Raw genomic sequence first — 18,687 nt, forward strand, 5'->3', positions numbered from 1 at the left:
TGTTGTCATAAAACTTGGGTATGGGATAAATTATGAGTAGAGTGAGTTTTGGGCATAAGAGTGGGAGTTTTAACAAGTAAGATTTTAAGATCATGGTTGTGGGGAAAGTATGCAATTTTGGGAACTATCTTGAGGCCATTTAGGGCTTAGTTAGTCTCTTATTGGATAAAAATCTAGTAGATCGTTTGGTAAGGGGTTGTCTGGGTAAGAGATCGTATGATAAGAGATCGTCTGGTAAGGGGTCGTTTGGTAAGGGATCGTCTGATAAGGGGTCGTCTAGTAAGGGATCGTCTAGAAAGGAGTCGTCTGGTAAGGGATCGTTTGACAAAGAGTTGTCTGATAAGGGATCGTTTGGTAAGGGATCGTTTGGCCAGAGATCATCTAGGTAAGAGTAGTCTAGTGAGGAGTTACCTGGCAAAAACTAAGTTGTGGGGAATCTCAAATTTGGAGTTCCGAACATCCATTTTAGACGTTCTTTAAGTCATTTTTGGGGGGTATTTTTGACCCTTCTAGAGCTGTTGGTGATAGTTTCAAGCCTTTTTTTCCCTTGTCTAGTGTGGATATCAAGCTATTATGACGAAAATTATGTTATTATGTGATTATTATTTCCAGATTTGTTATAAGTGAATTTTATACTTGAATTACTTTGAGTATATGATATGTTATATGATGATGATGATGAGTATGTTGTGATTTAAGTGAATGGTATTGAGGAACGTAAGTCCATGATCCTTGTGGAGAGGTTTCATGGTGGTGCTTGATAATGTTATTAATATGAATGGCCGAAGTTATGTTTGGAGTTCATCCTACATTCTAATGATCATCCATGCTTAGTTAGAGAGTGATGAGTCATGTGGTGAGAATAGCAGGAGGTCCTTGTCTAGGGCTCTTGTTTTTGTTAAAGATAATTGAAATGGATTAACCTTGTATGATAGCTTGGATTGAGCCAATAGTATTACCATTATAGGTGCAGGAACCATTATAACTTGACATTTGTACTATATCCGGGTGAGTCAGGTCTGTGCGTAATATATGTTGCTAGAATGTTTGTATACTTGGTTTGATTTGATGATCTATGTAGAAATCTTAGTCATTTTATAATATTTTTGTTTACACTAGCTTATCTTTTGTTTGTGTTTGGTTGTATGTTCTTGTGTTATGTGATTCTTGGTTATGATCATTTGATGGATGTGAGGAGAGGGTGAAGAAATATTGGTGGAGCTGGTGTTGGATGACAGGACAACGAATATTTAGTTATCTGTAAACTAGTTTCTAGATTTATAATTTTTGTTCTAAGTTGAATTGTCCGAAGTCAAATTTATAATTATATTTTGTATAACTATAATGAAACTTTTTTCTTGTTTTTGTTGACGGTTCTATCTTAGTAATTATACTTTAAAATATTTAATTAAATTTAAAATATATTACAAAAACTAAAAATAAAAACGTTAATAAAAATAATTTTATAATAAAATTATTATTCAATTTTATATTGTAAAATAGTTACATAAAAATTTAATTATAATTTTATAAATTTAAAGTTGTAAAATAAATATATTTTATTCTTTAAAAAGCCCGTGCATTGCAAGGTATACTACTAGTTAAAGACAACTTTTTAGTGTCTCCATCCGTTGGTCTGTAGGATCGGATGGATAATACACAGTACAACTACAACTGATAATAAAATATGACCCCTCAAAACAATTGAAAATATCTTCTTCTGTCTTTTTAGTAGTTGAAACCCTTGCACAACAACAAATAGTCTCAAGAGAGCGTAGCAAAGAGTTTATATCAAATGCACACAGCAACGATGAAAAGACGAGTAAGAATACCTATCGTCGTCATCCTTCTACTTATACAAACTTGCGCCGCCGCGCTCAGCTCCAACTGCCCTGCTTCCTCCTGCGGCAACATTCCCAACATAAGTTACCCCTTTCGACTCGGCGGTGACCCATCTCACTGCGGCGACACGAGGTACCAATTGCAGTGTGAGAACAACGCAACTCTTCTTACCCTGTTTTCTGGTAAATACAGAGTCCAAGAAATCGATTACAAGAGATACAAAATCCGAGTGAGTGATGCGGAGGACGGTACCTGCTCCTCCATGCCTCGCTATTTCTTGCAGTCCGGCAATTTTAGTAACGATTTAATTGGTCCTGGGAGGGATCTGCTGAAATTGGAACCATTTTTTCAACCGTCGATAGCGTATTTCAATTGCAGCTATCCAATCGCTGATGATCCTAGATATGTTGCTGTTGAAGCCAGTGGTTGCGACCTGAGAGGACACGTGTATGCTTTTGTTAGGGATTCGCAAAACGGTTTTGGTGTGAAGGACATCAAGGTTGGGTGCCAGCTGGTGGTGGCTACTTTTGCTGGTGTGGGAGAGCACAAGTCCAACGAAGCAATTTCGTACAGTGAAATCTACAAAATGCTTTCGCAGGGATTTGAACTCTCTTGGTTGTATCTTATCTGTGAAAATCGATGCGGAAAGGGAGTAGATTGTAGTGTTGATGAATCCACACATGAAGTTCGGTGCCAGCAAGACTGCCGTTATATCTATGAAGAACCTAACTCAGTCACATACGAATGCAGCAGCGGTAATTACACCATTTCACTTGATCTCTGTGTCTATATTTGGTTAAATTATTATTTCAGTTTGTTTTATTGATAAAAAGTTGTTTTATTAATTTTCGTAATCATTTGTAGCTATTAATAAAATGATTTTTCTCTATAATTATTTTGAAATGGTTTTAGATTTAGCTTATTTATTACGTATTTTTTTTTTTATCACCACAGTCTGTTTTATTAATTTTATTGTTTATATTAAACTATTTGCGATAAAGTTAATAAAAAATTTATTTCATAATTACTTTTTCTATATTAATTTTCAATAATTTTAATGAACATTTTAATAATTATTTTTATTTTAATAGTTGTTATAATGTCTAATTTTTAATTATTTTTTATTATTTTTAAAAAAAGATACACATGTGAATAGAATGTGTTTATGTTCCCATTGATATTAATATAGACATCTATTTAAGTAATTCATTTAGTGGATGAGCTACTAGTCTTCCTATCAAGTTGAACATAGACAACTTGTTAATTAAATACTGGTTCACCTCATTTATGAATACCTCCCATAAGTCAATCTGTCCAATTTATAATAATAATAAAATTTAAAATTTTTATTTTATAACATTCATTTAAATGAACAAATTTATTAATGAGAAAAGTATATTAATAAATTTAGTCTACCTTTCATTTAAATATTTTTTTATTAATAATATAAAAATTAAGTTTATAAAATAACTAGTAATAATGAAAACATATATTCTAATTTTTTTAGATGCTTAAAATCTTAACAAAATTACATTATAAAAAGTTTTAATAGAATTTTTTTAAAGGGTAGTGGTCCAACTGTGCTCCGTATGGTCGGCTAAGTCGGCAAAGTAGCACTAAATGAGATGAAATTTCCACCCCCAATTATTTGATGATAGTCTGTCTTACATTGTTATCCATGCTTCTTTCTTTCACATTTTATGATGATATAATTAAATGAAAATTATAATATTCTCTCTTATACTTGAATAATTAAATTGAATTTTTTATTCAGAAAATGATTAAAATAGAATAACAAGTAATTTAGTTTTTGTATTTTCTTTGTTTGGTAAAGTAGACATATTTGCATTTTAATATGTTTCATATATTTTTTTTAGCACTATGTTAGGTATTTTTGTTTTATATACATGCACAACTTTTGGAGAGGGCTGGTACCGTTTCACATAATTGAAGAAGAGACCTCCCTCTTAAAAGTATTGGGATTCCTGTACATTCTTATTTTGTTGAGAGTAGCTTCATCACCATTGAATTAAACCTTTATTTTTTTTGTAGGAATAAATAAAATACATAAATGGAAGCAAACTATATATTGAGAAATTAAATATTTAAAAATGATTCAACTAAATTAAATATAGATTATATGATTTTTTAAACAAAAAAAAAAACTAAAATAGATTACAAATTGAATGAACTGACCACGTTATGGTGAATTCTAAATTGCATTTATCAACACTTATGCCTAACATGTTCGACAGGTGTTATTACATAGTTAAAAAATATGAAGGTCTTAAATAAATAAATATATTCTGATTGGAAGTTTTAATTATAAAGTAAAATTATTCTGCAATGTCTTTATGTAAGATCTTACAAAGTTCTTCTAAATCTTCTTTCAGTTCCCTGAATTTCATTCTCATGTTTTTCAGGTAGTAATGCAAACATAATATACGTAATAGGTAAGTTTCTATCCTTGTTTATTCCATTGTTAGGTTATTTTCCTTTATACATTTATATATAATCTAGTCCTTTACCTCCTTGTTCCTTAGATTCTACTGGTTTGGTTTTTATCCTTTCAGTTTGTTGACATCGCAAAACTTTCTTGCAGTTTTATTTTGCATTGGTCTTTATAGAGGTAACTTTCATTTCTTCCTAGAATGTACCTTCGTTTCTATAATGATCACATTTATTATATTATTATTTCTTACAAGAAAACATTTATTATATTATTTAATACATTTTTATCAAGATTAATCTAAATAAGATATTTAAAATGTTGAAAACTAATCAAAGAGATTAGTTTCATATAACCGTATTAACTGTCATCTAGACAGTTTATATACTGGTGCATTTATGTAATGTGAAGTGGTGGAATGAGAAAATCAGTACCTGTTTTCTCTGCATATTTCTTTCCCTCTATGTATGATATGTGAGTGTGAGCCAATGTGAGTGCCTTGAGTGCAGTGAGGTCATGAGTGTTAAGCGTTCCAGCTCCAACATTGTGGTATCTAGAACAAGGTTATAGAAGGACTTGTGTGGAAGGGAGCATTACTGAAAGTGTGTGTATGGCTGCTATGGGTGTCATACCAAGGAGTCTTCCTGTTTTTGATGACCAAGGATATGAGGATTGGTGTGTGAAGTTGGAGGCTATCTTTGGGTTTCGGAAAGTAGATGAAATTGTGATAGATTTCCAAGAACCTGCCAAGAATGCCTCAGATGATCAGAAACAGACATACAAGATGAATAAGAGACTAGATTGCAAGGCTAAGGTGTTGTTACATCAATGCGTCTCGGTAAATATGTTTCAGAAACCGCAAAGCAAGCCTTGGACATGTTGAAGCAGGCATTTGAGAATGCAGAAAAAACCAAAAAGGTGTGTTTGCAACCCAGGCGGAGACAATTTGAACTTCTTTCCATGACTAACCAAGAATCGATATTTGAAAATTTTAACAAGATTCAAGCTCTTGTTAATTCTATGCGTGCGACGAGGTTGTAGACGTGGACGAAATGGTGACAAAACCAGTGACTCAAACTCTCAAGAACGAGCTTCTGGCTGGGATACTGATAAACGAAGTGGTAACCAATATAGAGGGAGAGGAAAAGATGGAAAGAAGAGTGTTGACTGGAGAAAATGTAAGGTTTGCTGACAACCTATATGAGTGACGTGTTATATGTTCTAAACATTAAGAACAATCTTAGTTTGGGACAGTTGCTGGGAAAAGGATATGTGATGAATATGCAACAAAATCACATAGAGATATATGATTCTAAATAGAGATTGGTGATCAAGGAACCATTGTCCAGAAACAGAACGTTCAAGGTAAATTAAAATGCTATAATAGTTTAATGTTTGGATACCATTAATATTGAGGAAGAGAGTTGGTTGTGGCATTATAGGTTTAGCCACCAAAATTTTAAAAGTTTGAATCATTTGAGTAGCAAGCAAATGGTGTGTGTGGTATGTCACAAATTTACTCTCCTTTGAACACTTGTGAACCACTTGGAGTGGTCTATTCATACGTATGTGGACCACTGGATACACCATCATTGAGTGGCAGTAGATATTTTGTCACCTTTGTGGACGAGTTCACCATGAAGATTTGGCTATATTTGATAAAGGGGAAGAGTGAGGTGTTCAATCTCTTTGTTAAATTATGTTCACTGGTTGAAAGACAAGTTGAGTGGAACTTAAACATATTTCGAATAGATGGTGGAGGTGAATACAACTTCAAGGATTTCTGGGATTTTTGTGCAGAAAAAGGGATAAAACATGAAGTAATTGCACCCTACACACCACAACATAATGGTCTGGCTGAGAGAAGAAATCAGACATTGTTGGATATGAGATGCATGCTGAAAGGGAAAAAATTACCACACTGTTATTAGGGAGAGGCAATAACCACTACCTGCCTATATTCTGAACATATGCAGTGACACCAAAAGAAGCCTGGTCCAGAGTCAAGCCATATGTTCAACATTTGAAGGTGTTTGGATCAATTTGCTATAGACATATTCTAGATGAAAGAAGAAAGAAGTTGGATGACAGGAGTGAATCTCTTATACTGATTGGCTATCATCCGACAGGAGTTTACAAGTTGTATGATCCATTAAAACAGCAGGTGGTGATTAGTAGAGATGTTATTATGGATGAGGCAACATCCTGGAGTTGGAAAACTGATGCAATGCTACGTGTTCCTTGTATTCTGGAGGACAGATAGGAGAATCCAGAAACCAATAGTGTTGGTAACACTAGAAGGTCTCAAAGAACTAGATTTCCCGCTTCTGGACTTTCGGATCATGAAGTCTGCAATGATTCCGAAACTTTAGAGAGTGGTGAAATGGTTTATTTTGCATTCATGGTGGATATCGAACCTTTGCATTGTATGAGAAATAGAGAAGATTGGGAGAAAATATCCCTTGTGTGTTTAGCATACACATAGGGTAGTTTATTTATATTGTAAGATATGGGCCAATGTCCTTAATACAGAATAGACTAAACCCAAATAACAGAAACACACATCATAACATCTAACACTCCCCTTCAAGCTGGAGCATATAAATCATATGTTCCAAGCTTGTTATAAAGATAATCAATTCTAGGTCCTCGTAAGGACTTAGTGAATATGTCTGCCAACTGGTTGCTTGAGTTAACAAACTCAGTCTTGATATCTCCGGATATGATTTTTTCTCGAATGAAATGACAATCAACTTCAATGTGTTTGGTTCTCTCATGGAAGACAGGATTAGAGCTAATATGGAGAGCAGCTTGATTATCACATATAAGTATCATGTGAGTGACATCTCCAAATTTCAATTCACTAAGCAATTGCTTAAGCCACACAAGCTCGCAAGTAGCTGATGCCATAGCTCTATATTCTGCTTCTGCACTGGACCTTGCCACAACACTTTGCTTCTTACTTTTCCAAGATATCAGGTTGCTACCAATAGAGACACAATATCCATAAGTAGACCTCCTATCAGAAGGGGAACCAGCCCAATCAGCATCTGAATAACAAACGATTTTTGTATCGTTGTTAGGGCCATATAGCAAACCTTTTCCAGGTGATCTTTTAATATACTTCAGTATGCGAACAACTGCATCCCAATGGTCTTCACATGGAGAGTTTAGAAATTGACTCACCACACTAACTGCGAAGGAAATGTCAAGACGCGTAACAGTAAGATAGTTTAATTTACCAACTAGTCTTCTGTACCGTTCAGGATCTGAGAAAGACTCCCCCTGATTTGGTAGGAGTTTGATGTTAGGGTCCATAGGTGTCTCAACAGATTTACAGTTCATTAACCCTGTTTCCTCCAAGATGTCTAGCGCATACTTCCTCTGAGATATGACAATACCATCATTGGATTGTGCTACTTCAATACCCAAAAAGTACCCGAGTTTGCCAAGATCTTTGGTTTGAAAATGATGACAAAGGTGTTGTTTCATCTGAGAGATGCCAAGATAGTCGCTTCCTGTGAGAACAATATCATCGACATACACTATTAAGTAGATACATCCAGCACTCGAGTGGCGATAGAACACTGAATGATCCGCTTCACTGCGAGACATACCAAATTGTTGAACAACACAACTGAATTTACCAAACCAGGCCCGAGGAGACTGTTTTAGGCCATATAAGGATTTGCGAAGACGACATACCAATCCAGATGACTCCCCTTGAGCAACAAAGCCAGGCGGTTGCTCCATATAAATTTCTTCATGCAAATCACCATTGAGGAAAGCATTTTTGACATCAAGTTGGTAAAGAGGCCATTGTCGAAGAGCGGCCATGGCAATGAATAGGCGAACAGAGGTCATTTTTGCCACTGGAGAAAAAGTATCACCATAATCCAAACCAAAAATCTGTGTGTAGCCTTTGGCAACCAGTCGAGCTTTCAGACGATCAATTATGCCATCAGGACCAACCTTGATAGCATATACCCACCTGCAACCAACAACAGACTTTCCAGATGGTAATTGGACAAGCTCCCAAGTTCCACTTTCCTATAAAGCACTTAATTCATCCATCATAGCTTGACGCCAACCAGGATGAGTTAAGGCATCACCCACAGATTTGGGAATTGACACAGAAGAAATGGATGAGAGACAAGTATAAAAAGATGGAGATAATCTGTGGTAATTAAGAACAATATAATGGGGGGAAGGGTTACGAGTAGAGCGTATACCTTTACGGAGGGCAATAGGCAAGTCAGACTCAGTTGCTGGGGCCGGAGGAGACACATGAGGTAGCACCGGAAGTGAGTCATGAGGGAGACAAGTACGGCGACTATAAACCTGAAGGGGTGGAGGTGAAGGATGATCCTGTGGTGAATGAGAGTCTAAAGAAGGAGAAGACAAAATGGGTGGAGCATCACCAGGAGGATCACAGATAAGAGGAATATCAACAGTAACAGGGAGAGGTACAAAACTAGAAGATAGATGTGAAAAGTAAAAAGAAGACTCATCAAAAGTGACATCAACAGAGATAAAATGACGATTGAGGGAAGGGGAAAAACACTTATAGCCCTTTTGTGACCGTGGAAATCCTAAGAAGACACATTTGTGAGACCTAGGAGATAACTTATCAAGACCAGGACTAAAATCATGAACAAAACATGTAGACCCAAAAACTCGAAGAGGTAATGGATGCTGAGGGTCTTGAGGAAATAAGATAGAATGAGGGATTTTGTTATCTAGGACGGAAGATGGCATGCGGTTGATAAGATAACATGCTGTGAGAACTGCATCACCCCAAAAACGTGAGGGTACTTGACCATGAATCAGAAGTGTACGGGTTGTTTCAATAAGGTGTCTATTCTTGCGCTCAGCCACCCCATTTTGTTGAGGGGTATAAGCACATGAGGTTTGGTGAAGAATGCCATGAGAAGCCATAAACTGTTTAAACGGTTGAGAAAGGTATTCACGGCCATTATCACTACGTAAATTTCGAATAGACACTCCAAACTGTGTTTTTATTTCATTGAAAAAAGATTGGACAATAGAAAACAACTCAGAATGATTCTTCATTAAAAACAACCAAGTACATCTGGAATAGTCATCAATAAAGGTAACAAAATACTGAAAACCTAAAATGGACTTAACACGACTAGGTCCCCAAATGTCAGAATGAACCAATGAAAAAGGGGACGACGCCCGTTGTGAGACACTACGAGGAAAGGAACTACGAGTATGCTTCCCTAACTGACAAGACTCACACGACAAACTGGATAATGTGGACAACCTCAGGACAAGTTGTTGTAGTTTGACAAGACTAGGATGACCGAACTAAGCATGAAGAAGGGATGGTGACTCCATGACTACGCCAACATGTGGAGAAGGGCGGAGATGATAAAGGCCATGAGACTCACATCCTGTGCCAATCATGTGTTTCGAACTCCGGTCCTGCAACCAAACAGAATCTTTAGTAAATGAAATAACACAATTAAGAATACGAGTTAAACGACTAATGGACAATAAGTTGAAGGGAGACCCAGGGACATAAAGTACATGATCAATGGATATGGATGGAAAAATATTAACAGTACCAATACCATGAGATGAGACTCTAGACCCATCAGCCATTGTTACCGAGGGTAAATTATCCGGACATGACAAGGAAGAAAACAAGGACTTGTTACCAGTGATATGATCGGTGGCACCTGAGTCAAGGACCCAAGGTCCGAGGGAGTGAGTTAGACCAACAAAAGGTGTACCTGTACGTGCAACAGATGCAGATGTAGTGGAACCAGAGTGCTGATGATCCTCATACCATCTGAGAAATTCGTTAAAGATTGCAGGTTTGTCTACGATATTAGATGAAGTAGGATGGTCTGCAGACGGTGATCGGGGAGGTGGATCAGAATTTGCCATTGCTACAGGTCGAGGAGGACGTCCATGGAGAGCATAACATCTATCAATCTTGTGGCCTAACTTGCCACAATGGTCACATTTTGGACGTCCTTTACTTGGCTTGCGAGACCGACTGCGATCATCATGTTGAGCAGCCATAACAGAGGAATCATCAGTGTGAGGGGATGTCTCAGTGACAGGTTTGCTCGGTATACGCAAAAGAGCAGAACAAGTAGAAGTAAAGTTGGGTATGACAGGAGAACCCAAAATTTGATCACGGACATGAGAAACATCATCAGAGAGTCCGTATAATGCCAACAACATGAAGAACTTTGATCGTTGTTCCAATTCTTCAGCAGGAGTAGAAGCAGGAGGTAATATATCATTAAAGTCATGAAGAAGGGCATGAATTTTACCCAAATATTCTGCCATGGGACCAGGATTGCGCGAACCAATAACAGTTAATAGGTCCTGACAAACACCATAAAGACGCTGAGTGTCATTTGTGTATAACAACTTCGCTTGTGCCCATACTTCTGAACATGTTTCATAGGATCGAAACATTTGTTTCAGTGAGGAGTGAATGGTGGACTTTATAACAATGCATAACTGAGCATCAATTTTCATCCAGCGGGAAGTGTCATCTATGGGAGCAGTAGTCACATTTTGAGTAAGATGATCTAAGTACCCTTGACTCTTCAACCAAAGTTTGATGTCGGACGCCCATGTTGCATAATTTGTGCCATCTAACTTGTCAATGGACAAATGTACATTCACATAATTGGTATATATTGAGGGATCAGAAGATGAGCCACCAATAGAGGTGTTTGTAGACGAGGAAGACGCCATGGAGAGGGAGAAACCCTAAAAATTCAAAGTGTTCCGATTGACACAACGACCACAGATCCAGAAAGAGGGCGAGCAGGCGATCACAGCGGTGCTGATCGGCGGCGGAAAGCTCCAGCGACGCGCCGGCACGCGCGACGGCAGCGACGACTCTTGCGGCGGCGCGTGGAGGCGTGTGGGTGGTCCGTTCGCCGTGATCTTCGTACCACGGTGGTCGCCCGGCCGAGACGATTCCGATGGTGTGGTCGCCGGTCGATTCTGGAACTCCGGCGACGGCGGCGGCGGCGACGGCGGCAACGGCAACGACAACGGCAGTGATGGGTGCCGGAGACCGTGGAGTTGACTGGAACTATTCCTGTGCTCTAGATACCATATGAGAAATAGAGAAGATTGGGAGAAAATATCCCTTGTGTGTTTAGCATACACATAGGATAGTTTATTTATATTGTAAGATATGGGCCAATGCCCTTAATACAGAATAGACTAAGCCCAAATAACAGAAACACACATCATAACATCTAACACATTGAAAACAAGCCATTATCATTCAAGAATGGAGGAATGCAATGTTTGAGAAGATTGAAGCAATTGAGAAATATAAGACCTGGGAACTCGTGAATTTACCACTGGACAAACATCCTATTGATGTTAAATGAGTATTTAAAGTCAAGTTCCGACCTGATGGATCCATATCCAAGCATAAGGCCAGGCTTGTAGCCAAGGGATTCCTCCAAAAGCACAACATTGATTATATTGATGTGTATGCTCCAGTATATAGAATGGAGAATGTGCGCTTGGTGATTGCAGTAGCTAGCCTCAAGAACTGGAATGTGTGGCTACTTGGTGTAAAGTTAGCTTTACTCAATGTATACAAATTAAGGAAGGCCTTGTATGGCCTTAACCAAGGTCCTAGAGCTTGGAACAAGCCAATTGATGCCGTTCTATTCAAGCAAGGTTTTGCTAAATGCACAATGGAATTTGGAGTATATGTGAAGGTAACACAACAACAGAACCTACTATTGGTTTGTCTTTATATAAATGAGTTGGATGTTACTGGGAATGTGATGGTAGACATCGAGCAGTTCAAAAGAGATATGAGATCGCAATTTGAAATGAGAGAGATCTAGGCACTTTGAAATATTTTCTTGGCCTTAAATTTGTGCACAATAGTGAGGGGATATTCCTACACCAGAGAAAGTGTATGTGTAGAATCCTGAAAAGGTCTTTTATTTTGGATATTTTTTTGTACATCATAAAATATTTTGATTTGGATGCGGGTGATGTAAATTTATGTTCGAGGGCTAGTTCGATGTAAATATGTTATATCGAACCTAGATGCACGAAACTCAAAGTGCATAAAAAATAGGAAAAAAAGTCCAAATTTTATAGTAGAGTATACACTGACCGACATAAATTTTGGACATATTTTTAAATAGCATTTGATTTTGACTTCAAACAAAAACCTGAAAAAACAATAATTCTCAATACAATATAATTTTCTAACTATTTGAATAGAAAATTCTAATCTAGCATATAAAGAAGTCAAACAAGAAAATTACTTAACCTACTCTATATATTTGGAGAAGGAAATTTGATCACTATTCTCTTATTTACTTTACGTCTTATGCAACACCCCTACCTTGGAGTTATATATGTTACTACGAATTAGATCACTAAGTATCATATCATATATATATATATATATATATATATATATATATATATTCAAATACATCTCCTAAAACCACACAACATAAGATTTCCTTCTTAGAGACATTACACATACATCACATACACAACCAATTCATGAATATCATCAAATTATGGTTACTACTGTGACTCTACTCAGCCTCTCACCAACATATATATGTGTTGGAAAAAACGTGACCCACATAAATAATAATATTTTTTAATTTATTGAAATTATTTTTTATTGAACCTTGACAACCTTTAAATAAGTACAAATAGGACCTTGGATCAAGTACAAATAATAAAACTAACAATAGAATATCAACTAACTTAAAATAAAATCTACCTAATTTATCTCTATCTTATATTAATAAAATAAAATAATACTCTCCTAAATAAAAGGAAAATCAAAACTACCTATATCTATTTTATCTCTATCAAAATCAAATCAAATATTACTAAACCCAAAACTAATAAAATAAGATTTTAATAAATCCCTAAAATTTAAGTTTATCTCATAGCGTGCACACACATTAAACCAAAGAAGAGTATGACCTCTTATCCTGGCTCTACTTAGCCTATCACGCTTCTCCACTTTTAAAATCTCAAGTCCACTTATTTTTCTTCAAAACTTTCTCCCCCTCTCACCTAGCGAGACCAGTTGGGAGTTTTCCAAAAACTCAAGCTCGCCTAACACACAGTCTCACTTGCTCAACAAGCTACCCTAGAGGTACACTCGTCCAACGAGCCATGAGTCACCAACTACCAATTCCTTATGAGCTTCTTTGGATATCACAGATTTATTTTTGCTTGACAGGAAACCAACTCACTCAATGACCAAACCTTGGATCAAAAACCTAACTAGTTCACTCAGTGAAACCAATGGCTTGGCGACCCTATGCTTTCTCGATTTTTGTAAAAGTATTTTTGCCGAACAACTAAATCCTTGTGAACCAATTTATCTAGGCTCACCCTATGAGTGGAACGACTGGAGCTATATGGAAATTTAATTTTTCATTTTTGCCTAATGACTAACTAGTTGGTCCAATGAGTTAGTATAAATTCAAAACCCTAACAGATACACCAATTTTCTTAGTTGCCTTCAACATGCATTTTTTTTTTATATCTTTTACAATCCATAAAAAGGCACAAATCAATTAAAAAATAGATCACCATGAGCCAATGTCCAAACTAATATACTTAACCTTAATTTGTCCTTAATCACATAATATCATTCAATTCACAACCACCAATATTCAACAAAGAAACGAACATTATCACATCTCAATTCAAACAACATCACTACCCATCATAAATGTATTTCACTTCATCTTCTGAACCAATCACAATTAATCAAAACAATCAAGTTGAGTAGCAAGGTTCACTTGTATTTAGGCTACTATCTCAAAAGGCTATATAAACTCTATGTCACAAAAGAAAAGTCCGATTATTAATTTGAACGCATCCTAACAACCTAACCAAACCAAATAGGGATTCATCTGAAGTATTTTTTGACACATGCATTAGTATAACAATCCTCGGACAAACAAATTCTCAAAATGACTCGAGAAAAGGGTAAAGGATCTTCAAACAAACTGATAGATTGGTTAGAAATTTAGAAAGAGTGTAAAGTAGGAAAAAAGGCTTTTTTCTAGAGAGAGATATCATCTTTTATAAAATGAATCGTCATTAACTAATTTTCTATTTATAGCTCAAGCTTTTTAATAATAAAATAGTCAAGTGTCATTTATAAAAAACTACTACTCTTAGGTATTTTTTAGATCTTACATCATGCTACGATAATGGAGATTAATTATTGAAGACCTGAAACAGTTAAGTTACATTAATATGTAGTAGTAATTTAACATAACTTCCAAGGCATCAGGTAAGGAAATGTATAATTGGAAATCAATAATATTAACTTGAAATACTCTAAAGTCTCATCGTAGCTACATAACCTTCCTTCTCAAATTGGGTATATGGTCAAAAGATTTGGTATGGAATCATTCTACCATGTCATCATCATCAACATGTTGTCCCAGAACTTACTTATCATGACGGAAAAAATCCTAAACAAAGGAAAAATGTTTGGGTCAACATTGATATAAATTATTATAATAAAAACGAAAAAAACAATGTAATACTTGTGCTCATGTTAAAGCCTTCCCAACCAATGGAACCTCTGTATTATGTATGGGCACTCAAGCAACAACATCTTGAACTTCATCAATCACAACATGTGGCTAGTCAGACTGCAGAGGGACATTATGGATGGTTAACCCTCCCTCTATTTGTTGTCCAATTGCGACTACACGTAGGGGATATCTTCAAGATATAACTCACACTGATTTGTTACACTAGTGTAACTATGATCTGCTAAAGGATCTACAACAACACATGACCCTTTGGTACTCACTCAAACAACCTTAGAAAATGTAGAAGTTATTCCTTGAGTTTCTGCTAAGAATGAGCAAGGGACTATAAATTCTCATCAATCTTTTTGCTTCAAAGGATTGCCAAATTTGATAAGTTTTTTTTTTTTTTTTTCAAACTACATCTCAATTTTATGCAAGACATCCTGAGTGCAAGATTTGACAGTTCTTAATGGTGGTGGGCTAAAGTAATCTCAGAGTCCTATGCCCCACCAGTATTGCACAAACGTCTTGGATTCTTTGGTCTTACTTTGACCATCGTCAAAATATCATCTTGACCACGAGGAATAAATGAGCTTGTGTGCAAACTGAGAAGTCATTTGCCTGATCTGGTACAAGCAACCTTACACATGTCATAGTAGGGAAAAGGATATACGAGGTCAGTAGACTCTAGCCTGTCTGTGCTTGAGCCTTCTTGAGGCTCTAACAATGTATACACACACCCTCATGATAGTAGGTAGAGTGCATCATTTAGTTTTTGTCGGTTTTGGGCGGCCAATCTCTTTTTCTGCAACAAAAAATAAAAAATGAGACAACAAGAAGTGTACCTATACTTTTGTTTCATTAAAACAATTGTAAAAAACTAACCTGCCAAGAATCACCAAACCAACTAACATGAAATTCCGTCAAATCCTCCTGACGGATCTAGTACTTGACACGAGGACTATTGATCTTTATGTTTTCTAAATGCATATTCCTGTGTTAAGAAATTCTTGAAGTCCGTCCATTAGGTGGCAATGGCAGATGAGATCATCTTTTTTACCACCTTCATGTTCGAAATATCAAAATTTTGTTGTAGAAACAAACTTTAATCAATTTCCTATAAATGTAGATTAATAATGAAATTAACTAATATGATGTTCACATACTTAATATCCTTCCACGTGAGATTCTTCTTTGTCTCTTCAACCTTATCCCAAGTAGGAATGACAATAGAAACATGTCATCAAGTAATAAGTGCCAAATAGCCACTAAACTTAGCAGCATTTGAGCGTGAACATAGACAAGGATTAAAATTAAACCATTGAAATTTAATTAAATATTCAAAATTTAAAACTTAAGCATCTAAATAACATAGACAAGGATGAACAAAAATAATCAAATGGAGATGTTCATATGTTCCTGTGATTGAGATCCCTAAAAACAATGACGATATCTTGTTCAAAAACAAAATTGACGTTTAAACTGCTTATCTCAATGAAGAATCCAACCATTTTATGACATCAAAGTTAGGTCCTCAAAGTCAAAGGAATAAGAAAGGATAAAATTGTAGTACAAGCCTACAAGAAAGAGATTAAAAATGAAATTATGAAGGACTTTGAGATCGGGAGAATCAGTCTATCAATGAGTTGAGTTAATCATATAAAAGATCACAACACTACCTTCAACCTAAAAATTTAAGTCAATGATTTTTGTGAATCTTTCTCTTTGGATATTGCTTATCTCATTCATAGAGTAGGACTTCCAACTCTACACATGAATGTCTAATAATTTTCTCATAAGTGAGTCCTTGTCCCCACATTGGACAATTTAATTGATATATAATTTTAACATTGTTGTGAATAGTTGTTATTAATTGTAAGCATTGTAACATGATGATAGAAATAAGAAATAGTTTTCAACACAACCATAATACATTTTTTAACCATGCAGGATTGATGCGAAATTTTGGCTTGAATAAAGCTACAGGATATGATGGTGATATAGCAGCTGAAATAGGAAAAGGTGTCGGAAGGTATATCTTACCGTACTTTATAATACGATTTATATTTGGTGTGGTAGCTTTTGCTGTGTTGTTGATATATAAATGGGGAAGAAGACATAAATCAAAGTATGAAAATATTGAAGCTTTTCTACAAGAAAATACCCTCGCGCCAATAAGATACTCATATAAAGAAATAAAGCACATGACGAGGGGTTTTAAGGAAAAGTTAGGTCAAGGAGGATTTGGCTTGGTATACAAAGGAAAGCTGCGTAGTGGGTCATTTGTTGCGATAAAGATGTTGAGTAAATCAAAGTCTGATGGGCAAGATTTCATTAGTGAAGTTGGTACTATTGGAAGAATACATCATACAAATGTGGTGCGACTTATTGGATTTTGTGTGGAATCATCAAATCATGCTCTTGTTTATGAATTCATGCCTAATGGTTCTCTTGATAAATATATTTTTTCCAAGCAAGATATTATCTCTTTAACTCATAGACAAATATACGAGATTTCTCTTGGAGTGGCTCGTGGTATTGCTTATTTGCATGAAGGTTGTGACATGCAAATTTTACATTTTGATATCAAGCCACATAACATCCTTTTGGACGAAAACTTTGTCCCAAAGGTTTCAGACTTTGGCTTGGCAAGACTTTATCCTACAGACAAAAGTATTATCACTTTGACTGATGTCAGGGGAACACTTGGATACATGGCGCCCGAGTTATTTTATCATAATTTTGGAGGAGTGTCATACAAGGCAGATGTTTATAGTTTTGGAATGCTTTTGATGGAAATGACAAATAGAAAAAGAAACTTTAATCCACATGCAAATGATTCAAGTGAATTTTTTTTTCCTCTTTGGATATACCATCAATTGAGTGGGGAAAATGAGATAGAAGGAGAAAATGTTACGAAGCAAGAATACAATGATGAGATAAAGAAGATGTTTTTAATAGCATTATGGTGTATACAACTGAAGCCAAGTGATCGTCCTCCCATGATCAAAGTAGTGGAGATGTTGGAAGGAGAACTTGAGAATATTGAAATGCCTCCAAAACCTTCTCTCTATCAGATAAATGATCACAAAACTAAATCCTACGAAACCTCTTCAAATGATTATAGTGGATCGACAAGTTATACTGAGGAAAGCATTGTTCATATTTCTCATATTTCTTCTGAATTTTCTACTTGATATTTGTAATGGCTAATAAATCGATTTACACGATGTTTCTTTTGAAAGACACTATTTACTTCTTTATATTTCCAATTTAAAGTTTATTTAACAATTGAAGATCTCACGCTCTAAGTAGTATTACGAATTTAAATATAACATACATTTTATTGATTCAAAAGTAATATTAACAAAATAGTAATTTTATTATAATATTTTAATATTCTATAACGTTAACTACCTTTATGTTGATTGTCCTACTCGCCAAATACATTATTTATACTAACTTTTTACTATGCAAGAAAAATAAATTTAAATAAAAGAAGTCCTTATCATACCAAATGAAAATCTCATTGTATTTGTTAGTTAGATTTTAAGTTCTCGTTTTTCTGACAAGTTCTTTGAATATACTTATCAACAACGTTATATTTTGTTATACTCATAATTTTTTGAGAATTATAGTAGCTATAACAGACATTTTTAACGGGCGGTAACCTTCATTTGCAATTAAAATCGTGGTAGTTTGCATAACGTTTAGTGCTAAGTGCCTTTACACAAAACATGTATGACCACTTTCACTATACTCACGAAATTATATATTAAAAAAAAGTTAAACGTCCCTATGTGGTTTTTTCTCATTTAAGTTTCAGTATTA

General features: G+C 35.5%; 2 protein-coding genes and 1 long non-coding RNA gene across 4 annotated transcripts; 1 reads left to right on the forward strand and 2 right to left on the reverse strand.

The window, feature by feature from the left end:
* Positions 1–1,541: 1,541 nt before the first annotated feature.
* On the reverse strand, positions 1,542–2,235 carry LOC128197984 (uncharacterized). The gene is made up of 2 exons (XR_008250748.1): positions 2,095–2,235; positions 1,542–2,021 (listed from the first exon to the last, which is right to left on the reverse strand). It is a non-coding gene; the product is annotated as an uncharacterized LOC128197984 (long non-coding RNA).
* LOC108337989 (rust resistance kinase Lr10) lies at positions 1,796–18,147 on the forward strand. Of its 2 annotated transcripts, XM_017574592.2 has the most exons (4): positions 1,796–2,597; positions 4,266–4,295; positions 4,445–4,471; positions 16,807–18,147. In XM_017574592.2, exons 1-4 carry the CDS (start codon positions 1,796–1,798, stop codon positions 18,051–18,053), a joined length of 2,106 nt encoding a protein of 701 aa, XP_017430081.2. In that variant the 3' UTR covers positions 18,054–18,147. The 2 variants fall into 2 exon arrangements, with proteins under 2 accessions (XP_017430081.2, XP_017430082.2); XM_017574593.2 differs by lacking the exon at positions 4,445–4,471.
* On the reverse strand, positions 9,637–11,035 carry LOC128197982 (uncharacterized). The gene is made up of 2 exons (XM_052881051.1): positions 10,051–11,035; positions 9,637–9,739 (listed from the first exon to the last, which is right to left on the reverse strand). The coding sequence occupies exons 1-2, from the start codon at positions 11,033–11,035 to the stop codon at positions 9,702–9,704; spliced, it is 1,023 nt and encodes a 340-aa protein (XP_052737011.1). The 3' UTR covers positions 9,637–9,701.
* Positions 18,148–18,687: the final 540 nt, after the last annotated feature.

Source organism: Vigna angularis, chromosome 7, assembly GCF_016808095.1.
Source record: "Vigna angularis cultivar LongXiaoDou No.4 chromosome 7, ASM1680809v1, whole genome shotgun sequence".
Classification (NCBI taxonomy): Eukaryota; Viridiplantae; Streptophyta; class Magnoliopsida; order Fabales; family Fabaceae; genus Vigna; species Vigna angularis.